Source organism: Hylobates moloch, unplaced genomic scaffold, assembly GCF_009828535.3.
Source record: "Hylobates moloch isolate HMO894 unplaced genomic scaffold, HMol_V3 SCAFFOLD_8, whole genome shotgun sequence".
In the NCBI taxonomy this organism is placed as follows: Eukaryota; Metazoa; Chordata; class Mammalia; order Primates; family Hylobatidae; genus Hylobates; species Hylobates moloch.
In genome coordinates, this window is record NW_026652283.1 from 47,151,235 (window position 1) to 47,174,861 (window position 23,627).

A 23,627-nucleotide genomic window follows, 5' to 3' on the forward strand; every position below is an offset into this window, starting at 1 on the left:
CAAATCTAGCCTTCTATACTGATAATTTTGAAAATATTTCTGTTTTAGAATTGATGCCAAATTAAAAAGAAAATTAGGGTCCATCTCCTTTTCCTCTCATTTGACTTAAGAGTAGCTTTTTTTTTTCCTTTGAGGCAGGTCTTGCTGTCACACAGGCTGGAGTGCAGTGGTGTAATCGTAGCTCACTGCAGCCTTGAACTCTTAGGCTCAAGTGATCTTCCTGCCTCAGCCTTCTGAGTAGCTGGGACCATGTGCCACAGTGCCTGGGTAATTTTTAAATTTTGTGTACAGGGTGTGTGTGGGGGGGTCTCACTACATTGCCTAGGGTGGTCTCAAAATCCTGGGCTTAAGCAGTCCTCCCACCTCAGCCTCCCAAAGCACTGGGGTTATAGGCATGAGCCACTGCACTGGCCAAGGGTCCTTTTTGTTAGCATCTTTCATAATGATTATCATTGCTGTTCATAGTTACAATCATGCTAATTAAAAATAGTAAAGGCTGGGCATAGTGGCTCATGCCTATAATCCCAGCACTTTGGGAGGCCAAGGTGAGAAGATCCCTTGAGCCAGGATTTAGAGACTGCAGTGAGGTATGATCACCACTATTGTACTCCAGCCTGGGTGACAAAATGAGACCCTGTCTGTTTAGAAAAAAAAAAAGTCAATAAAGGATTTTATTCAGATGCAAATAAACAAAAGCATTTGAGTTTTTTGCCAACTTTGCCCTTATGTTATTTTGTGTGATATTGTCATGTTATTTAGTGTGATAAGGAAGTTCATTTCTACATACTTGTTTTCTGTCTTCTAATATCACAAAAAAAATTCATTACTTTTTTTTAATTTAAAGCATTTGAGGCCAGGTGCGATGGCTCATGCCTGTAATCCCAGCACTTTGGGATGCCAAGGTGGACGGATCACTTGAGGTCAGGAGTTCAAGACCAGCCTGGCCAACATGGTAAAACCCTGTTTCTACTAAAAATACCAAAATTAGCCAGCTCTGGTGGCGTGTGCCTGTAGTCCCAGCTACTTGGGAGGCTGAGGCAGGAGAATTGCTTGAACCTGGGAGGTGGAGGTTGCAGTGAGCTGAGATTGCGCCATTGCACTCCAGCCTGGGCGACAGAGCGAGACTCCGTCTCAAAAAAAAAAAACAACAAAACCCAAAAAACAAACTACATTTGAGTTTCTAGACATTTATGATGTGTGAAGAAATGAGTCAGAAAACAAAGGTAAAAATATCAGGGCAGGCTTGCTTTTTTTTCCTATTAGACTATATTTTATGCTAGAAGGGGCATTTTTTCATTACTGCTTTTTCCACTAATATATTCCCATTAAAACTACCTTCAGGGTCTCTGCTCTTTGTTTCTCTTTACTCTTGGGTTCCACCTCTGGTTTTGTTGAGGCTCACAGGCTATCACAGTTCCACAAAGGGCTCAGGTGTGTGTGGATCAGAACTTCCATGGGGGCTGTCAGAATTAGCTCAGTGTTAATTTTTCTGCCTTCTCTGCCCCTGCCCCAGCCCCATAGCCCATGGAATAATGCTGGTTCAAGGCAGAAGTGCTTGTACAGAGGCTTCTTGCCTTTAGGTGGAAGAGTCATCAGTGCTACCTCTCTAGGACCCACATATGTCTACCTGCTGTCACCCATGTCCCTCTTGCTTTTTCTTAGTGTTGGGCTTAGCTTCTCATGTCCCTTTCTCATGTTCCTTCTCTTGTGCTTTACATGGCAGGAAGCTGCTGGGTCTGGGCTGATCTGCATGGCTGTACTCAAACAGAGTGGGTGAGAGGCCATGTTGCCTACTGAGTACAAGTAAGGACCCTAGAACCAGGAAAGTCCTGCATTTGTAATGGCTTTGTGACTTGAGAAAGTGACTTAATCACTCTGAGCCTCAGTTTGCTCATCTTTAAAATGGAAACACTAGTAATATATGGACCTCATACAGCTGTTAGGATTAAATGGTAACATGAATGCAAGAGGCTTAGCTCTGTGTCTAGCATACATTAGTAGCCATCATTATTTTTATTTATATTTTTAAATATATATTTTTAAAATAGAAATGGGGTCTTGCTATATTGCCCAGGCTGGTCTCGAGCTCCCAGACCTAAGTGATCCTCCTGCCTTGGCCTCCCAAAGTGTTAGGATTACAGGTGTGAGCCACCATGCCCGGCCTGGTGTTGTTAATATTATTTTATTAATACGATGGCTCCCATTTCTCCTACTATCACTACTCTTTGATGAGCTGTTTAGTTCCCAAGGAGGCTGATGTGAGTATTAGATATATTAGACAGAACTGATGTGGCCAAAAAAAAAAAAAGAATTGTGAGGCGTGCTTGGGAAGGTGTAACCCTATATGACAGTGGTTAAACCCAGGCATTATAATTATCCGTTATTACTCAGGTTGGCTAAGTCTGTGGTATTTGCTTTCCAAGGTGCCATACCCTAGGGAAGAGCTAGGTATGCTCACTGGCATGGTCTTTAATGAGTGAGTGGTTTCCTGGGTTCTAAGCCTCGTGGTTGACTGAGGCTGGGCCCTTCTGCTATCCCTGGATATTTGTAGAACGTTACATAAAGCCTCGAAGATGGACGCTGTTCTATAAAACCTAATGTGAAGCATATCATGATATTGTCCCATAACATCTCCAGTCAGTCCTGAATCCCTGTTTCTCCTTTCTTTTTAGGAAGCATTTATTCGAAGCATTTTGTCAAAGCCTTTCAAAGTCCCCATTCCAAATTATCAAGGTAAAATGGAGGTTTTTCTATTTTTGAAACCAGCCATATGTATGTGTGCCTGAATAAATTAAAAACCTGCTTTTGTAAATACAAGCTTAGCTGGGAATTGAAGGTGCCAGTCCAGCGGTGGCTGTGTTTGGGGTGACCCTCCTCAGGCCTGCATGAAAACTGTGTTAGCCTCAGTAAGGGCTGCCAAGACTAACTGCCCTTCATCTTCTTGGTAGAGGTGTCACGGTGCTCAGAAAGCTCCTGGTGGGCCAAGATGGCTGATGGACCTGGGCTTCATTCAGTCCAAGTGCATTCAGTAGCATCCCTTTTATGAGGCTGACTGTGTGGGAGGCCTAGATTCGATAAGGTTTTTCCCTGTCTTATGTAGGGTACAGCATTATGCTAAAACTGGGGCTTGGAGGAATAGGGAGGCCAGCTTTCTCTCTCTCTCTTTTTTTTTTTTTTAAATGTAATAGAGATAGGATTTCACTATCTTGACCAGGCTGATCTCGAATTCCTGGGCTCAAGCGATCCTCCCACCTCAACCTCTCAAAAAGTGTTGGGACTACAGGCTTGAGACACTACGCTTGGCTGTGGCCAGCTCTCAGGAGCTCTCAGAAAGCTCCATGAAAGCGCCCTTTAGAATTTCAGGCCTTCCCAGGATTGTCTTGAGTTGAAATGAACCAGATCTGGCACCTCAGAAGTTTGTAATTGAATGGGAGAAATAAAATGGGAAAAGCTCTGATTCAAAGCAGAATAATTCTGGGGGCTGGGCATGGTGGCTCACGCCTGTAATACCAGCACTTTGGGAGGCCAAGGCGGGCAGATCACCAGAGGTCAGGAGTTCAAGACCAGCCTGGACAACATGGTGAAACTCTGTCTCTACTAAAAAAATACAAAAATTAGCTGGGTGTGGTGGCAGGAGCCTATAATCCCAGCTTCTTGGGAGGCTGAGGCAGGAGAATTGCTTGAACCTGGGAGGCAGAGGTTGCAGTGAGCCGAGATTGTGCCACTGCACTCCAGCCTGGGTAACAAAGTGAGACTCCATCTCAAAAAAAAAAAAGCAGAATGGGATAATGGTCATATAGAGATGCCCAAACTGAGTTTGGAGGCATTCTCAGAGAGAGAGGGTCATATGGGAGCTCAGGAAAGGTTATGTGAAGGACAAGTATTTGAGTTGGGCTTGCTGGAGCTCCTAAACATAGGTTCAGGTGACGGAATGATTATTGGTTTGTAGGTCCTCTGGGCTCTCGGGCATTGGGCCTGAAAAGGGCTGGGGTCCGCCGGGCCCTCCATGACCCCCTGGAAAAAGATGCCTTGATTCTGTATGAGCCTCCCCCGCTGAGCGCTCATGACCAGCTGAAGCTTGACAAGTATGTGCACTGGTATTTCATAAGCAGTTCTGGTTCTCTGTACATGCACGCATACTTGGGAGGGCAGGGGGTATTTTGATGTGATTTCTCTTTAGGATTCACATATGTTTTCAGAGAGTAGATGATTGGGGAAGGAGATTGCCTGGGGAAGAGCCTGTGGTCATGTCCAGTGAGTGGGCATTCCTCATCCCCTCCTGCCTTCCCAGGATGCTCACTCAGGAGGAGGAGTGATTGAGGTGATGACACAGGGAACCCATCCCTCTCTGAGCTAACTTTCTAACTCCTAAAGTAGGAACTTGCTATGGTTTTATGATTTATCAGCCAAGAAGGTCTTCTTTTAGGCAGCTGCCTCTGTTGCCTCTGGATCAGCAGGACACAGCTTCCTGAGGGTGCTCCCTTGCCCATGTCTGAGCACGCTGTTTTCTTTGCTGTGTTTTCTCAGGGAGAAACTCCCTGTCCATGTGGTTGTTGACCCTATTCTCAGTAAGGTTTTGCGGCCTCATCAGAGAGAGGTAAATGAGGGTGAGGGGAACGAGATGTGGGCTAGGGGCTGAGCCTGGGAGACTACCATCCCTGGGACAGCAGCAGCGTAGGTGCCAAAGTGGACCGAAGGCTATTATTCTCTAGGGAGTGAAATTCCTGTGGGAGTGTGTCACCAGTCGGCGCATCCCTGGCAGCCATGGCTGCATCATGGCTGATGAGATGGGCCTGGGAAAGACGCTGCAGTGCATCACATTGATGTGGACACTTTTACGCCAGAGTCCAGAGTGCAAGCCAGAAATTGACAAGGCAGTGGTGGTGTCGCCTTCCAGCCTGGTGAAGAACTGGTACAATGAGGTTGGGAAATGGCTCGGAGGGAGGATCCAACCTCTGGCCATTGATGGAGGATCTAAGGACGAAATAGACCAAAAGCTGGGTATGGAGCCCTAACAAAGATGGCTGCACTCTTTGCACAGCCTGCTGCTTTCTTATGTGTATGCTCACTTATGCCCAGGGTGGAGGGCAATGCAGGGGTAGAAGAAAAGAGAATTTCCATTGAAAATAGTTGAAGTGAAGTCAGTAGTTTCCAGGCTAAATTAAAGAACTGTCGAATTGTCGTTTTTTTGTTTTTTTTGTTTTTTTTTCAAAAGATTCTGAATTGTTCCCTTGACACCTTTTCTGTTGTAGAAGGATTCATGAATCAGCGTGGAGCCAGAGTGCCTTCTCCCATCCTCATCATTTCCTATGAGACCTTCCGCCTTCATGTTGGAGTCCTCCAGAAAGGAAGTGTTGGTCTGGTCATATGTGACGAGGTACTTGACTCTCAGCAGTCTGGGTGGTAGGAGAAAATCTGTCAGAATCTCTTCACTGAGTATTGCCTTCCAAGGGCTGTGCTAGTCACTGGGGAATGCTGAAGACAGGATGCTGCCTTGGAGACAAGTGACAGGGAGGGCCTGTGATACCAAAATACAAGATACTGTCTGCCAAAAGAGGGCTTAAACAATGCTTAGAACTCTGAGGAGAGTGAGATGCTGGGGGCTGATTGGCTTTGTTGCCTCCGGATAGTATTCCTAGACTAAAGAAGGACCTTGAAGGGTGGGTGGCAATGTTTAGAGGATATAAACCAGAAAGTGTCTGAGACAAGTCTCAACTTAGAGATTTATCGCCAAGGTTGAGGATGCTCTGGGGAAAAAGAGACACAAGCCAAAGTAGGATCTGTAGCCTGTGCTTTTTCCAAAGAGGTTTTTGAGGACTTCAATATTTAAAGGGGGGCTGGCCACGATGATTCACGCCTGTAATCCCAGCACTTTGAGAGGCTGAGGTGAGTGGATCACTTGAGCCCAGGAGTTTGGGACCAGCCTGGGCAACATGGTGAAACCCCACCTCTACTTTAAAAAGATAAAAATATTAGTCAGGTGTGGTGGTGCACCTGTAGTCCTAGCTACTCAGGAGGCGGAGGTGGGAGAGAATCAGCTGAGCCCGGGAAGTAAGCTGAGATTGCGCCACTGCACTCCATCCTGGGTGATGGGGTGTGAAACCCTGTCTCAAAACACACATATGACCGGGCGCGGTGGCTCACGCCTGTAATCCCAGCACTTTGGGAGGCCGAGGCGGGCGGATCATGAGGTCAGGAGTTTGAGACCAGCCAAGATGGTGAAACTCTGTCTCTACTAAAACTACAAAAATTAGCCGAGCGTGGTGGTGGGCGCCTGTAATTCCAGCTACTCAGGAGGTTGAGGCAGGAGAATCTCTTGAACCCGGGAGGCGGAGGTTGCAATGAGCCTAGATCATGCCACTGCACTCTAGCCTGGGTGACAGAGCAAGACTCTGTCTCAAAAAAAAACAAAATAAAAAACAAAAAACACACATATACACAGACACAGACACACATGACCCTCTCTCAAAAAACAGCACACAAACAAACATAAAGGGGCAAGAGCAGGCAGGAGGGAAAGAAGAGCCATCAGTTATGCATTCAGCTCAATAAATCTGCATTTTACGTACATTAAGTAAATAAAGAGTAGAGGAAGAAGTCAAATACACATTTGTCTGGGAGGGAGGATTTCTAGTCTTGTCTTTGTCCCCTGCCTGTAAAGATGAGCTGTTTTTTTACATTGTCAGGGTGAGAGAGGCCACCTGGGGAGAGGCATGGTGTTCTATCTGCGGCTATCTGTTTAGGAACAAAAGGAAAGACATTTTTTTGCATGACTAGTTCCCAAGCTTAACTTTTCCCTTTGGCATAGTTTGGGGTCCTGAGATTTTATTTTCCTTTCACAGGGAACAGTTTCTAGAGTTAGAGACCTTTGTTCATATCCTGGCTCTGCCACTTACCAGCAGTGTGACCAACAAGTTACTTTACCAGCTGAACCTCTGTTTCTACATCAGTAAAATGGGGTGATAATCTCTGCCTCATAGTGTAGGGTCCAGCCCCACAGGGTTGGTGGGTCTTTCCCCGTGTGCAGCGATGAGAGTGTAGAAATAAAGACACAAGACAAAGAGATAAAAGAAAAGACAGCTGGGCCCGGGGGACCACTACCACCAATGCGTAGAGACCGGTAATGGCCCCGAATGTCTGGCTGCGCTGTTATTTATTGGATACAAAGCAAAAGGGGCAGGGTAGAGTGTGAGTCATCTCTAATGATAGGTAAGGTCACATGGGTCACGTGTCCACTGGACAGGCGGCCCTTCCCTGCCTGGCAGCCGAGGCAGAGACAGAGAGGAGACAAAGAGAAAGACAGCTTACACCATTACTTCTGCATATCAGAGACTATTAGTACTTTCACTCATTTACTACTGCTATCTAGAAGGCAGAGCCAGGTGTACAGGATGGAACATGAAGGTGGACTAGGAACATGACCACTGAAGCACAGCATCACAGGGAGATGGTTAGGCCTCCGGATAACTGCGGGCAAGCCTGACTAATGTCAGGCCCTCCACAAGAGGTAGAGGAGCAGAGTTTTTTCTAAACTCCCCCGGGGAAAAGGAGACTCCCTTTCCCGGTCTGCTAAGTAGCGGGTGTTGTTCCTTGACACTTTTTGCTACTGCTAGACCACGGTCTGCCTGGCAATGGGCATCTTCCCAGATGCTGGCGTCACTGCTAGACCAAGGAGCCCTTCTGGTGGCCCCGTCTGGGCATAACAGAAAGCTCGCACTCTTGGCTTCTGGTCACACCTCACTATGTCCCCTCAGCTCCTATCTCTTTATGGCCTGGTTTTTCCTAGGTTATGATTATAGAGCGAGGATTATTATAATATTGGAATAAAGAGTAATTGCTACAAACTAATGATTAATGATACTCATATATAATTATATCTAAGATCTATATCTGGTATAACTATTCTTGTTTTATATTTTATTATACTGGAACAGCTTGTGTCCTGGGTCTCTTGCCTCGGCGCCTGGGTGGCTTGCTGCCCACATCATAGGATTATTGTGAGGATTAAATGAAATTATTAAGAAAAAGCTCTTATCGCAGTGCCTGGTATGTCATAAGGCCTTGGCAAACATAAGCTCTTGGTGGTTATTCCAGGCTGGGGATACTTGCAAGAACAAAAGCAGAGATAAGAAAGTCCATACACCTTGTAGTAGCAGTTTGTGTTAACTCCTTGTTCCTTGTCTTTGGGACTAAGGGAATATGGCCGTAGTTACTTCCTGGCCTTTTCCAGTATGTGTGAATGGCAGTAGAGAGGCTAGTACTTAGGAAGCAGTGAGGGTGGCTAGGAGCTTCCTACTATAGAGAATTTTCCAGGACTTCCCAGTGGGCTTGGCGACCCTGAGGCTACAGCCATTGTTTGCAACTTCTTGGGAGAGTTAAGCTCCTTTGTATACCCCAGAGGTTCTAGTGGAGAGGTGGCTGAAAGACTTGGCCCTATCTGTCAACCAGTTGGCAGGCTAGGCTCAGCTCTGGGTACTGTAGATTAGCCCAGTTGTCTGAGGAACTTCAGAGAGGGGACAGAGGGAAAAAGCTTGCTTTTGGGTACCATGCTTTCTAGTTGTGAGCTATTTTCTAGTCAGTCATTGGCTGGTCTTCAAACTCCCAACTTCCTGGTAGGAGTAGGGAGCTTACCAGGTTGAGGTGAGGTATGCATGTTACTGCCCTGTGGTTCAAGGAAGGCCCTGACATCTGCTTCCTCACTGTGGAGGGGGACTATGCCAGGAGCCAGGTCCAAAGCATTGTGGGAGAGGAAGGCAGGCTGTAGCTGTTGAGCCTTTGAGGATTAGGGAGCATCTAAATTTTTTTTCTACTTTTTGTTTTTTTTGAGACAAGGGTCTGTTTTGTTGCCCAGATGGAGTGCAGTGACACGATCTTGGCTCACCGCAACCTCCGCCTCCCAGGTTTAAGTAATTCTCCTGCCTCAGCCACCCGAGTAGCTGATATTACAGGCGTGCACCACCACTCTAGCTAATTTTTATATTTTTAGTAGAGACGGGGTTTCACCATGTTGGCCAGGCTGGTCTTGAACTCCTGGCCCCAAATAATCTGTGGCCTTGGCCTCCCAAAGTGCTGGGATTACAGGTTTGAGCCGCTGTGCCCAGCCTTTTTCTACTCCTTCGTGTTTTTTTCTTCCCCACTCTGTCCTGTTTTATGAGCTGACTCTGTGCAGGGCACAAGGGATAAGGCTGCCTCTTATCACACCGCAGCCCCTTGGCTGTTTACCTTTCTACTTGTTTACCTTTTATTTTGTCAACTCTCAGAGATCTGAGGAACCAAAAGTCCTGAAAAGATGGTCATCTTACTCCAGGGGAGGAGAGGGTTTGTCCTGTTCAGACCCTGGAAAGGGAAGGTGCCATTTCAGGCTTTCGTGTTCTCAGCTCCCACAGCGTCTTCCTCTCAGCTAACGCTTTTCTCTGGAACACAGTTTTTCATAATAACTTCTATGTACAAAATCTTTGCTCCTCAATCAAAAGACACGGGATCAGCTCTGGCTTTGCCACTTACAAGCGTGACTTTCCACAGATGAGACTGCTCTGAGATTGTTTCTTCATCTGTAGAGTGGATGGGATAGGGGCTACTTGAAAGGGATATGATCCAGATCAAGAGAGGATATGTGGGAGCACTTTGTACAAGTGTATAAATAGCAGAGGGATTGACCTCATCATCATCTCAATCTTAAAGATTAGGAGACAAACTCAAGGAAGTGCGTAGTGACTTGCCCAGGTTCACCCAGAGAGTACATAGTAAGCTGGAATGTGAATTCAGGTGTGAGATTCCAAGTCGTGGCTCTTTTTCCTATCCCTCTCTGCCTTGGATGCTTGGTGCAGGAAGAAGCTTGCCTTGGGTATGGAAGGCTTGTCCCTGTGCTCATCGAGACCCATGTGGATCCTTAGTGACTGGTCCAATAGGGAGCTGGGGTTGGCTTTTTCTTTTGCAGAGACAGGATAGTGTGGCAGCCCATTTCATTCGCTGGGTTATTTATTAAGTGCCTTTTATGTGTCAGGCCCTGGAGGTCTCACAATGCTGTCCCTCAGGGAGCTTCAGTTTAGAAGATCTAATTGTTGGTGCCCATTTCCCCTGGACCTGTTGGATGATTTCCTCTGACTTTCTTTTTTTTTTTTTGAGACGGAGTCTCGCTCTGTCGTCCAGGCTGGAGTGCAGTGGCGCAGTCTTGGCTCACTGCAAGCTCCGCCTCCCAGGTTCACGCCATTCTCCTGCCTCAGCCTCTCCGAGTAGCTGGGACTACAGGCGCCCGCCACCACGCCCGGCTAATTTTTTGTATTTTTAGTGGAGACGGGGTTTCACCGTGGTCTCGATCTCCTGACCTCGTGATCCACCCGCCTCGGCCTCCCAAAGTGCTGGGATTACAAGTGTGAGCCACCGCGCCCGGCTGATTTCCTCTGACTTTCAAGTCTCATTTCCCTTTTCAGTTCAGAAGTCTAAGGCTTTTTTTAGGGCTAGTACTTGGAGCCTCTAATAATTTTTTTTTTTTTTTAATTAAATTTCTAGGCCAAACGCAGTGGCTCACACCTGTAATCCCAGGACTTTGGAAGGCTGAGGCGGGCAGATCACTTGAGGTCAGGATTTCAAGACTAGCCTGGCCAACATGGTGAAACCCTGTTTCTACTAAAAATACAAAAGTTAGCCCGGCATAGTAACACATGCCTGTAATACCAGCTATTCAGGAAGCTGAGGCACAAGAATTGGTTGAACTGGGGAGGCAGGCACATGCCACCACACCCAGCTAATTTTTGTATTTTTCGTAGAGACAGGGTTTCACCATGTTGGCCAGGCTGGACTCGAACTCCTGGCCTCAGGTGATTCACCTGCCTTAGCCTCCCAAAGTGCTAGGATTACAGGCATGAGCCACCATGCCCTGTTGGTTTATTTAATCTTTAATAGCAACATTGGTCATTATTTCATTCTTTCGTTCAACTAACATTCACTGAGCTTTGTCCTATACAGTGAAATTATACAGGTCAATCTGACATAGTCTCTGCCTTAAGAAATCCTAGTCTCTGCCTAGTTGAGAAGATAAAGTACAGTAGAGTGTGATTAGTACTCTAGTATATATATTATGGATGAGGGCAGAGTGGTACAGTGTCCAGACTCAGAGTCATACAAACCTGAGTTCAAATCCCAGCTCTGCTACTTTCTACCGGCATGATTTTGGATAACTGTTTACCTCTCTGAATCTTAGTTTCTTCATCTCTAAAATGGATAATACAATTTCCATTCATGTGGATTACAGAACAGAATACAGGTAAAGTGTTTAGTTAGTACCATGCCTACCACATTAAACGGGTTCACTAAATAGTAGCAGCCATTATGTATATAGTGCCACAGGAGCACAGAGTTGAGAGAGACAAGCAGCCGGGAGTCACTGAGGAAGGCTTTGCATAGGAGGTGACATCTGAGGAACTTGCCTGTGGAAAAGAGCTCTAGGCAGAGAGGTGGCATGGGCAAAGAGACATAAGGAAGTCCAGCATTAGCAGTGACGAAGAGGTCAGGCTTCCTGGACTGTGAGAAGCTTGGAGAGTGTCAGAGAAGTTCACTGGGGCCTCACTGAGAAGGGCTTTGAATGCTAAGCTAGTGAGCTTAAAGAGCTTGGACCTGATGCTATAAATGGAAGAGTCAGTGAAGGGTCTGTGTTTAATTGCATTGTTAAAGCCTGACCCAAGGGAGCAAGACTGATTGCTGATTCTCGGTTGAGTGGTTGAGTTTTGTGTGCCTTCCCCAGTATGGGGCTGGATGTAGAAAAGGTATGGGCCTGATCTTGCCCATGTAGTTCTTGGAGAAAGAAGGAAGGTTGTCCTTTATGATTTTCTTGAAAAAGGCTTAAAAGAAGTAGTAGAGGTGTGGAGAGAATGGGAGGACAGGACAGGGAGAATAGGGATTGGGGAAGAGATATGAAGGGAAGCAGAGGGAAACTCTTTAGCTCTACTAGCTGTGAGGATTCTGGTGGGACATGGAGCCTGGTCCAAGTCCCTTTAACACTGATGGCCCAGACAAGGCCTGGAGTCTAATACAGAAGGCATCTGGCTCAGAAGGTTCTGAGTTGGGTAGGCTGATGTGGAGGGGAGGACTCCCTGAAAGCATAGGTTTGTCATATGTCCACATGATCTCTGAAGAGTATAGGTGGGCTGCCAAGGCTCTGGAGGTGGGGCAGGGAAAGGGATGGAAAGGAACAGAGGGAATCTTTGCTTTATGGGTATAGCACTGGTCTGGAAACAGGAAGTCTGTCTTTTGAGCCTAACATTCTCCATAGTCAAGTGGGTGAACCCTCTCTCATGCTGCCCCCTGCCTAGTTCCTAAAGCCCTAGAACCTGTAATGTTTTTGTTTTTTGAGACAGTTTCTCACTATGTCACTATAGTGGTGGCATATGCCTGTAGTCCCAGCTACTCAGGAGGCTGAGGTGGGAGGATTGCAGTGCACTCACGGCTCACTGAAGCCTCGACCTCCTGGACTCAAGCGATCTTCCCACCTCAGCCTCCCAAGTAGCTGGGGCTATGGGTGTAAGCTACTATGCCCAGCTAATTTTTGTATGTTTTGTAGAGATGGGGTTTCACCTTGTTGGCCAGGCTGGTCTGGAACTCCTGGGTTCAAGTGATCCGCCCGTCTCGGCCTCCCAAAGTGCTGGGATTACAGGCATGAGCCACGGCGCCTGGCCTGGAATGTTTCTGACTCTTCTTTTCCTGTCTACATGAGACTTTGCTACCGTATAGGGAATGCCACATTGCGCTCTGAATAAGGATTCTCTTGCAGGGACACAGGCTCAAGAACTCTGAGAATCAGACTTACCAAGCCCTGGACAGCTTGAACACCAGCCGGCGGGTGCTCATCTCCGGAACTCCCATCCAGAATGATCTGCTTGAGTATTTCAGCTTGGTACATTTTGTTAATTCCGGCATCCTAGGTAAGAATCTAGCCTTGTTTGCCACATCAGAGAGGAGCCCTGCCTTGTCTTTGGGAGTATAACTCCAGCTGAGGAGAGAAAGAAGAGAATGCTAGTTATATGTGGGTCACTAGGCACTCTTGTAGGAAGGCTTCTCTTGTCAGGGAGTAGCAAAGCCATTGGGAGGCCTTGGATCTGCTGAGCAACTCAGCAAAGCCCAGGTCGGCCATTTTTCCATTGCAGAGGTGGCAGGGGCTATACAGGGAGTGGTGTCATGATGAGCTGAGGGTGGAATTATTATTTTTGTTCCTCAGATCCTAGCTCCCTTACAAGAGCTTTGGCCTCAGAGCAAGCTCTGTCTTGGGCAGATGTGTGTTTTTTAAAAATCATTTTAACCATTTTTAAGTGTAACAATTCAGTGGTATTAAGTACATTCACTTTGTGCAACCATCACCATCATCCATCTTCAGATTTTTTTTTTCTATTTACTAAACTGAAAATCTACCCAATAACTCAGTGCTCTGAGAGGCTAGGGTGGGAAGATAACTTGAGGCCAGTTCAAGACCAGCCTGGGCAACATAGTGAGACGTCGTCTCTACAAAATAAGAAAATTAGCTGGGTGTGGTGGTGTGTGCTGGTGTTCCTAGCTATTCAGGAGGCTGTGATCATGCCACTGCACTCTAGCCTGGGCAACAGAGCAAGGCCCTGTCTCTAAAATAGTAATAATAATAAAAACTCCTCATTCCTCCCTCCCCTAATCCCTGGCAACCACACATATATTTGTGAAAGGGTGTGTTAGTGTCACCCCAACTTGCCAGTGCTCAAGAGTAGGCAGAGAACCTGCTGAGTGGCAAGATTATGACCAAGTGAACACACTTGTGTAACCACCATCAGATCAATTACTAACACTCCCTCAGCAGCCCCTTTTCTAATCACTATCCTCTCCATTTGTCCCAGCAGTAAACTCCTTCCTGACACCATAGGTTGGTTTTGCCTATTTTTGAATTTATGTAAATGAAATAATACAGTATGTATTCCTTTACATCTGGTTTCTTTTGTTCAACATTATGTTTATAAAGTTTATCCACATTATGTGTAGTAGTAGTTTGTTCATTTTCATAATTGCATACTATTCCATGTTAAGAGTACACTAGAATTTATTCTACTGGTTTGGTTTTGTTTGTTGAGACAGAGTCTCGTTGCCCAGGCTGGAGTACAGTGTTGCAGTCATAGCTCACTGCACCCTCAACTTCCTGGGCTCAAGCAGTCCTCCCACCTTGGCCTCCTGAGTAGCTGGGACTACAGGCATATGCCACCACTATTGGCTAACTTTTAAATTTTTTATAGAGATGGGGTCTCACTATGTTGCTCAGGCTGGTCTTGAATTCCTGGGTTCAAATGATTCTCTTGCGTCAGCCTCCCAAACTGCTGGAATTATGGGCATGAGCCCCTATGCCTGGCTTCCATCTTTTTCTGTTTGGATATCTGGTTCACCCTGCATCATATATTGAAAAGACCGTCCTTTCCCCCATTGCTTTGCAGTGCTACCTTCTTCATAAATCAAATGTTAATATATGTGTTGCTCTATTTATGGATTCTATTCTGTTCCTCTGGTCTGTTTGTCTTCTTGTGTCAGTACTTCTCTGCTTTATTTACTGTGGCCTAATAAGTCTTGATATCCATTAGTGTGAATATTCCAACTATAGTCTTTTTTTTTTTTTTTTTTTTTTTTTTTTTGACACAGGGTCTCGCTTTGTCACCCAGGCTGGAATGCAGTGGTGAGATCATGGCTCACTGCAGCCTTAACTTCCGGGCTCTAGTGATCCTCCTGCCTCAGCCTCCTGAGTAGCTGGGACAACAGGCACACACCATCATGCCTGGCTAATTTTTGTATTTTGGTTAGAGGTGGGGTTTTGCCATGTTGCCCAGGCTGGTCTTGAACTCTTGAGCTCAAACAATCTGCTCAGCCTCCAACTATATTCTTACTCCTTAACATTGTCCTAGATATTCTTGGCCCTTTGCATTTCCATGTAAATTTTAGAATCAACTTGTCAATTTATACCCCTACTGCCTGCCATACCCACCAAAGACTCTAACTGGATTTTAATTGGGCTGTATTGAAACATAGATAAATTCTGAAAGATCTTTGATTTTTATAATACGGGACCTTCCAATATATTAATATGATCTGTCTCTCAGCTTGTTTAGGTCATCTTTAATTTCTCTCAATGTGGCCAGGTGTGGTGGCTCACAAGTGTAATCCCAGCACTTTGGGAGACCAAGGCGCGAGGGTACCTTGAGCCCAGACAAGACCAGCCTGGGCAACATGGCAAAATCCCATCTCTACAAAAAAAATACAAAAGTTGGCCGGGTGCGGTGGCTCACACTTGTAATCCCAGCACTTTAGGAGGCCGAGGCGGGCGGATCACGAGGTCAGAAGATCGAGACCACAGTGAAACCCCGTCTCTACTAAAAATACAAAAAATTAGCCGGGCGTGGTGGCGGGCACCTGTAGTCCCAGCTACTTGGAGAGGCTGAGGCAGGAGAATGGCATGAGCCCGGGAGGCGGAGCTTGCAGTGAGCCGAGATTGCGCCACTGCACTCCAGCCTGGGCGACAGAGCGAGACTCCGTCTCAAAAAAAAAAAAAAAAAAAAAAATACAAAAGTTAGCTGAGTGTGGTGGCATGTGCCTATAGTCCCAGCTACTTGGGAGGTTGAGGCTGTGGTGAGCCATGATTGCCCCATTGCATTCCAGCCTGGGCGACAGAGAGAGAACCTGTCTCAAAAAAAAAAAAAATTGGCCGGGCACGGAGGCTCACGCCTGTAATCCCAGCACTTTGGGAGGCTGAGGCAGGCAGATCACGAGATCAGGAGTTTGAGACCAGCGTGGCCAACATGGTGAAACCCCGTCTCTACTAGAAATATAAAAATTACCTGGGCACGGAGAGGGGTGCCTGTAATCCCAACTACTCGGGAGGCTGAGGCAGGAGAATTGCTTGAACCCGGGAGGCAGAGGTTGCAGTGAGCCGAGATTGCGCCACTGCACTCCAGCCCGGATGACAGAGCAAGACTCTGTCGAAAAAAAAAAAAAAAAAAAAAAATCCACTCTGGCCATGTTTGTCTTTTTAGTGGACTATTCAATCCATTTACATTTACTCTAAGTAATTATATATTTGGATTTTAACCTATCATCTCACTATTTGGCCTTTCAAGTCTTCACTGCTTTGATAGCTCTCTGATCTGTTAAACAGAAATTGGCCTATATTTTGTTTAGCCTTGTTCTTGGTAGGAAGGCTGGTTTGTGAGAAGGTAGTCTGCCATCACTAGCTGTGGGAAAATCATTCCTTTTCCACATTCTTCTGTTTTCCTTCTCTCCTGTGTTTAGGGACTGCCCACGAATTCAAGAAGCATTTTGAATTGCCAATTTTGAAGGGTCGAGACGCTGCTGCTAGTGAGGCAGACAGGCAGCTAGGAGAGGAGCGGCTGCGGGAGCTCACCAGCATTGTGAATAGGTAATAACCTCAAGCGAAGTCATTAGCATTGCCTCCCAAACCATCCATGGCCAATCCTTTGGGGGCTTTGCCTCTCTAGAGCCCTCAAAGGCTGGGATTCTAGGAAAGGAGTGGGATCCGTGTCCTAACTATGGCCACTGAATAAACAAGGGAGTCTTGGAGGTGAAGTGCCTGCTTTCTTTCTGGCTTGGGTTCTGTGGTCTAGTTTTGGTCTGTTTATCAGCCTGCTGAGGAAGCTCTTCTCTGATGCTGCTGGACTTCTTGAGCAAAGTATACCTTGGAGCATTACTAGTATTTCAGAAGCTTCCTGTCAGTTGGTCTCAGACCCGAAACATTAGGCTTCTCTTCCCAGGCCCCATAGTCATTCTATGACAGGTAGGAGAAGATCCGAAAGGTGGTTGCGGCTCCCAGGCTAAGAGGACTGACTTTTTCATGGGAGTTACATAACCCAGGGAGTAGGCACATTCTGGACTCCTTTGTCCAGAGGTGGTATGCACACTTGATAGGTTACATTCTAAAGAGTCCTCCTGCCCTTCCCAACAACTGCCTGGCTACCTGGCTACCTCTCCCTACCAATTTTAGATGGCAAGGATGGGTGTGGTGGCTCACGCCTATAATCCCACCACTTTGGGAAGCCGAGGCGGGTGGATCACTTGAGGTAAGGAGTTCGAGACCAGCCTGGCTAACATGGGGAAACCCCCATCTCTACTAAAAATACAAAAATTAGCTGGGTGTGGTGGGGTGCACTTGTAGTCCCAGTTACTCTGGAGGGAGAGGCAGGAAAATTGCTTGAACCTGGGAGGCTGAGGTTGGAGTGAGCTGAGCTGCACCACTGCACTCCAGCCTGGGTGACAGAGCAAGACTCCGTCTCAAAAAAAAAAAAAAAAAAAAAAAAATTAGATGGCAGGAAGAAGAATTGGTGTTTTCTTAAGATCTGCTTCTTAGGTGCCTGATACCTATCCTTCCTAGTCTTCCCAGGAGGTCTATGCTTAATTTCATTTAGCCTGGGGCCATGTAGCAGGGGGCATTTGGACAAATGCAAGCAGAAACTCCCCTAAGGACTTAGTAATTTACAGCTTGCTTTTCCTGTTAGAGCTCCTGTCTCAATGGGAAGCCTCAGTCTTCTCTTGAAGACTAGGCAACCTATTGAAGGGGAAGAGAAAGTGCTGCCTGTCTAAGCTAGCATGTTTGGAAGGTCTCTGTTCCCACAATTGAGACCCTGATACAGATGTGTTTGACATAGGTCTGATGAGTCTCTGACTTTTTTTTTTTTTTTGAGATGGAGTCTCGCTCTTGTTGCCCAGGCTGGAGTGCAATGGGGCGATCTTGGCTCACTGCAACCTCCACCTCCTGGGTTCAAGTGATTCTCCTGCCTCAGCCTCCCGAGTAGCTGGGTTTACAGGTGCCTGCCACCACGCTTGGCTAATTTTCGTATTTTTAGTAGAGACGGGGTTTCTCCATTTTGACCAGGCTGGTCTTGAACTCCTGACCTCAGGTGATCTGCCCGCCTTGGCTTCCCAAAGTGCTGGGATTACTGGTGTGAGCCACTGCGCCTGGCCGAGTCTCTGACATTTAATGCTGTAAAAGAGGGCTAGTCTTGGTCCTTTGGGTGGTAGCTTTTATTCCAGTAGTTAGCATGGCAATTTTACCAGCCTCTTGCCTTTTTATCCTGTTTTCTCTAGATGCCTGATACGAAGGACTTCTGATATCCTTTCTAAATATCTGCCTGTGAAGATTGAGCAGGTCGTTTGTTGTAGGTACTGAACTCAACTGAAAGATGTGGAGTGAGTGGGTCAAAGCCTAGCTCCTGAAGCATGGCTGGGCTCTCAAGTGTTCTCAGAGGGCAGGAGGGTGGTCTAGCTTTTTCCACTGACCCAGCTGCCTTTTGTAGGCTGACACCCCTTCAGACTGAGTTATACAAGAGGTTTCTGAGACAAGCCAAACCGGAAGAAGAATTGCGTGAGGGCAAGATGAGCGTGTCTTCCCTTTCTTCCATCACCTCGCTAAAGAAGCTTTGTAATCGTGAGTTGGGCTTGTGTCCTGGTGTCCTCCGTGAGAGTGAGCAAGGGAGGGTAGGTTCCTGTAGTGGCCTGGTGACCCTCACTAAAACTCATCCAGAGTCATTCTCATAGAGGCCACATGTGATTCCAACCCTACCCAAGGCATGAACCCTGCATTGTGGATTCTGTTTACCAAACCCTTTGCTTTGGAAAATTGAACTCATCTTCTGTCCAGCCCATGCTTGATGACCTGGGATGTGTCGACTGTTTGTGAGTGCTTGCATGTACACATGCTCATATACAATGTTGGGCAGGAGGAAAAATAACAAAGAAACCTTGCCTGCTCTGTTATAGCTCCCTTCTTGTTGGGAGAACACATTAGTGAGTGAGATTGTCCATCCATCGTCCCAGATGGCACCGACTATATCCTGTTGGAATTTGGTAGGATGGAGATCAAGCAAGTCTGATGTTGAGGAAGGCCTTCTGGGCTAGGCTTCTAGAGGGAGTTCTAGTGAACACTGAAGTGGAAACTTCAGAAAGCAAAGTATCTGGGTTTTGTTTTGTTTTCTCCCAGATCCAGCTCTAATCCATGATAAGTGTGTGGAAGAGGAGGATGGCTTTGTGGGTGCCTTGGACCTCTTCCCTCCTGGTTATAACTCTAAGACCCTGGAGCCCCAGCTGTCAGGTGACCCTTTTCCTACCAGTATTTGGGCTTCTCTAGGAGGAGGGTGGGAGATTTTTTTTGTGCTAGGGCTGTCCTGTTTCAAGGCAGGATATCAAGAGTAAGAAGCCTGGGCCATTGGAACAGCCAGTAGGGGACTGCTGGTTGCTGCTCTTCCCAGGTAAGATGCTCGTCCTGGATTATATTCTGGCAGTGACCCGAAGCCGTAGCAGTGACAAAGTAGTGCTGGTGTCGAATTACACCCAGACTTTGGATCTCTTTGAGAAGCTGTGCCGTGCCCGAAGGTAGGGAAGAGCCTAACCAGAATGCCAAAGGGGGATATACCCCTCCCCTACTGTCTGTCTAGTTCTGATTTGTGGATGTGGGCCAAGATCTGGGCACATAAAGGCTTTCCCTGAAGATATCTTCCCTTATTGCTGTGATGGCCCCAGCTCTATCTCCAAGTAGAAGATCCCCTAGTCCTTCAGATACTCCCTTAGGAAAGAGTCTTGGCCTCTAGCTCCTTGCCCCTGCCTTTGGGAGCTTAGGGCCTCAAGCATGGTTATTTCAGTCCCTTCAGTAGCTCTCACTCCAAGGGACTCTGCTTTCTTGGGTCTTTTTTAAAAAAATTTTATTAAAAATTTTTTTTTCCCCTAATCATTGAAGCTTTATTTTCTTGGATCTCGAATCCCCCTTCAGGTACTTATACGTCCGCCTGGATGGCACGATGTCCATTAAGAAGCGAGCCAAGGTTGTAGAACGCTTCAATAGTCCATCGGTAAATGCACATCCCCATCCCCACACCACCAATGCAGTATCATCAGAATTAAGGAATGACAGAGAAGCTATAAGGGGTTACCTTGATTTTTTTGTTTTTTCTTCTCCTAGTAGATATGGTAGGATTTGGCTAGTTGGTGATAGCTGGGCTGGAAACTGACTTTGTGTGTTGGGATTGGCTGGTGAGCAGATAAACTGGTGGTTTTCATAATTGGTACTGAGTAGTATAGAGGCATGAGAGAGGAGCTGGTTTGGCTGAGCAGGATCCCAGTTCAGCCTATAAGAGGTTCCTTTTCTCCTGTTTCTTCTCTTTCCAGAGCCCTGACTTTGTCTTCATGCTGAGCAGCAAAGCTGGGGGCTGTGGCCTCAATCTCATTGGGGCTAACCGGCTGGTCATGTTTGACCCTGACTGGAACCCAGCCAATGATGAACAAGCCATGGCCCGGGTCTGGCGAGATGGTCAAAAGAAGACTTGCTATATCTACCGCCTGCTGTCTGTAAGGATGGTGATAGTAGTCATGGTAGGGGTGGGTCATGGAACGAGATCTTCAGGACCATCTTGTTCCTTAGTGCCTCTCTTTGGCCTTTCTGCCTCTAGCAGTAGCCAAGCTATGGGCCCAGAAGTGAGTCTTTTATTCTTCTGTTCTCCCTCCCCTTCTCTCCACCCCATTCCCTCAAACCATTCTTACTGTGCCATCTGGACACTTGTTCAGTACATCCTTTTCACAGGACACCTGCTTCCCTCATACATGATTCTGCTGTGTCACTGGCCTTGTAGTCTTCTCTCAACCCCTGTCCTATTTGCATTCTCCAAGTTATCAACTATCACCTTCAGACCATCCATCCCATAGTTCCTCTCTTACAGCTTATGTCGTTGGACTTGACTACCCTCTTTTCTTCCTTGCTGCAGTCCTCTATCCTCTGCTATATTCCTAATTTATTGATGACTTTGGACACTAGCTCAGCCTTCATTTCTTTCCCAAATCCAGCAATCATACTGGCTGACGTTGAGGACCATGCGGTTATCCAGCACTCTGGCCTTCATGTTTCTTTGACCTCATCTCAACTCCCCTCCGTCTAATTATTCCTAAGATCACACTGTGGAACGTATTAGAACCCAGAACCTTAATAACTGTCATTCTACTCTCACTTCTTGTCCTCCTAGCTTTCACATACCTGCTGTATCTGCTTCAGCCTAATGTTCCTGTAGCCTCTCCCCTTCCCACTCTCCCACTCATCTGGCTTGACTTCCTTGTTTATTTAGCCCAGTCTTCATTGTGTATCCTTTCAGTTACTCTTTTCCCAATACCCATTCTAGTTGGATTATTTGAGCTGTTTTCAGCTTCCACACCAGCCACGTTGCATTTACAGGTTGGTACTACCACAAATTCGTATTCTCTTTTTGAGGTAGACCATATCTCATTTCCTTCAACCATTTCAAGCATCTACCATTTCTCTCAAATTTCCTACCTAACTCATCTTTCTACTCACTCATCAGACTCCTTATACCACTGAACCTGCCTTCAGATATACTACCGACTTACTAATTGCCAAAACAGGAGACTATTGATTTTTCTTCTTTGTGTATCTCACACTGTTGACTACTAATCCCTTAAAAAACGCTCTTCTAGGCTGGGTGCCGGAGGATCACTTGAGGCTAGGAGTTCGAGGCTATAGTGAGCTAGGATTGTGCCACTCTAGCCTGGGTGACAGAACAGGATCCCGTCTTAAAAAAAAAAAAAAAAATTTTTTTTCTCGTCTTTGGAGACTCCACTCTGGTTCTTCTACCTCTCTGATTTCTCATTATACTGACAAATCTCTAACTACAAAATTTTAGCCCAGATCTCTTACCTGAGTTCTAAATCCCTATTTCCATCACTTAATCTACATTTCCACTTAGATTTCTAATGAGCACTTTAGAAGTATCATGACTAAACTCATTCCCCTTCCTTCTGATTGATTAACTGATTGATTTTGAGACAGTTTCTTTCTGTTGCCTAAGCTGGAGTACAGTGGCACGATCATGGACCACTGCAGCTTCAACCTCCCACCTCAACCCCCTGAAGTAGCTGGGGCTACAGGTGTGTGCCACCACACCCGGGTAACTTTTTAATTTTTTGTAGAGAAGGGGTCTTGCTATGTTGCCCAGGCTGGTCTCGAACATCTGGACTCAAGCAATCCACCTTGGCCTTCCCAAGTGCTGGGAGTAATGGCATGAGCCACCACACCGGGCTCCCCTTCTGAATGTTGTTCTTAATGGCTCCATTATCCACCCAACCCAAAACTGGGAATAATCTTACTGGACTATTCTTTTCTCCTAATAACCAGATTCCCACCAGTTTTCACTGATTTTTACCTTCTTGAAATTTCCTTAATCTAACCCTGCTCTCCAAGCCCTCCTGAGGTCATGGTCATCTGTCACTTGGATATTGCAGCAGCTTCCTAATTGTTTACTTCTGTCTTATCCCAACCCATTGTTCACATACTGCTTCCAGAAGGAGCTTTCCAAAAATTCAGATTTTACTTTTCATCCCTTCGAAGACAAGATTAAGGCCTTCAGCATGGCATCCAAGGTTTGTTTTTCGTTTTTTTTTTTTGTTTGTTTGTTTTTGAGATGGAGTCTTGCTCTTCCTGCCCAGGCTGGAGTGCAATGGCACAATCTTGGCTCACTGCAACCTCTGCCTCCCGGATTCAAGCGATTCTCCTGCTTCTCCTGAGTAGCTGGGATTACAGGTGCCCACCACCAAGCCTGGCTAATTTTTGTATTTTTAGTAGAGACGGGGTTTTGCCATGTTGGTCAGGCTGGTCTCGAACTCCTGACTTTGTGATCTGCCTGCCTCGGCCTCCCAAATTGCAGGGATTACAGGTGTGAGCCACCGTGCCTGTCCCCAAGGTTCTTTAATGTGACCTCTGCTGACTTCCCAGTCTCAGCTCTTACTATACTCTCACCAACCTCTAGTTAGCCTGAACTCCTCACAGTCCTCCAAATAGGCCAGTAGTATTCCTTTGTTCCTATGCTGGGAATGCCACTGTGTCTTTTCTTACAAACCATCTATTCATTTTCAAGATTGAGCTCAAGGATAGTTTCAAGTTTTCAATACTGTTCTACTCTACCATCCTTATGGACTCGCAGTTACCCTGTACATATTTCTATCATTGTATCAACTGTTTAAATGTTTGTCTAGGAGCTCAAGGATAGAGGATATATATGATTCTTTTTTGTATCCTAATGTCAGTACAGGGTCTGGAATAGAATAGATACCTAAATGATATTTATTGAATGAATTAGAGTTGGGCTTGGTGCAGAAATCTGAAGCTGCAGCAGACAAACTTCAGTTCACCCTGAAGGGATTTAGCCAGGCCCCGGGACCCTTCATTAGTACAGAAAATAGCCTGGGTGGGCAGACTATTCATGTTATGTTCTCAGGAGGCAGACTGGGAAAATGGGCCTCAGCTGAGTAGAGATAATGTTCCGGGACTCATACTTTTTATTCATCTCCCCTTCTCAGGTAGCTGTAGTTTCAACCCTTTGGTTTTCCTGCTCCCTTTTTATGAGGATGGCTAAGCGCTGTATCTCTTGACATTCCCCACCTCCTCTTCCCCAGGCAGGGACCATTGAGGAGAAGATCTTCCAGCGTCAGAGCCACAAGAAGGCACTGAGCAGCTGTGTGGTGGACGAGGAGCAGGATGTAGAGCGCCACTTCTCTCTGGGCGAGTTGAAGGAGCTGTTTATCCTGGATGAAGCTAGCCTCAGTGACACACATGACAGGTGGGGAAGTGC

The 23,627-nt window shown here is 46.4% G+C and overlaps 1 protein-coding gene across 4 annotated transcripts in view; it reads left to right on the top strand.

The window, feature by feature from the left end:
- The window catches only part of RAD54L (RAD54 like), a 32,580-nt gene that overhangs the window by 8,643 nt on the left and 310 nt on the right, over nt 1-23,627 (top strand). Inside the window, exons 4-17 of one of the 4 annotated variants that reach the window (XM_032160726.2) lie at nt 2,673-2,733; nt 3,950-4,085; nt 4,528-4,597; nt 4,713-5,001; nt 5,253-5,377; nt 12,767-12,917; nt 16,282-16,408; nt 18,091-18,165; nt 18,300-18,430; nt 18,983-19,093; nt 19,251-19,374; nt 19,769-19,847; nt 20,164-20,343; nt 23,452-23,615. In XM_032160726.2, the coding sequence (XP_032016617.1) occupies nt 2,673-2,733; nt 3,950-4,085; nt 4,528-4,597; nt 4,713-5,001; nt 5,253-5,377; nt 12,767-12,917; nt 16,282-16,408; nt 18,091-18,165; nt 18,300-18,430; nt 18,983-19,093; nt 19,251-19,374; nt 19,769-19,847; nt 20,164-20,343; nt 23,452-23,615 (1,823 nt within the window). Of the gene's footprint in view, nt 1-2,672; nt 2,734-3,949; nt 4,086-4,527; nt 4,598-4,712; nt 5,002-5,252; nt 5,378-12,766; nt 12,918-16,281; nt 16,409-18,090; nt 18,166-18,299; nt 18,431-18,982; nt 19,094-19,220; nt 19,375-19,768; nt 19,848-20,163; nt 20,344-23,451; nt 23,616-23,627 lie in introns of all 4 variants that reach the window. The other 3 variants (XM_032160725.2, XM_032160727.2, XM_032160729.2) reach the window with 3 other exon arrangements.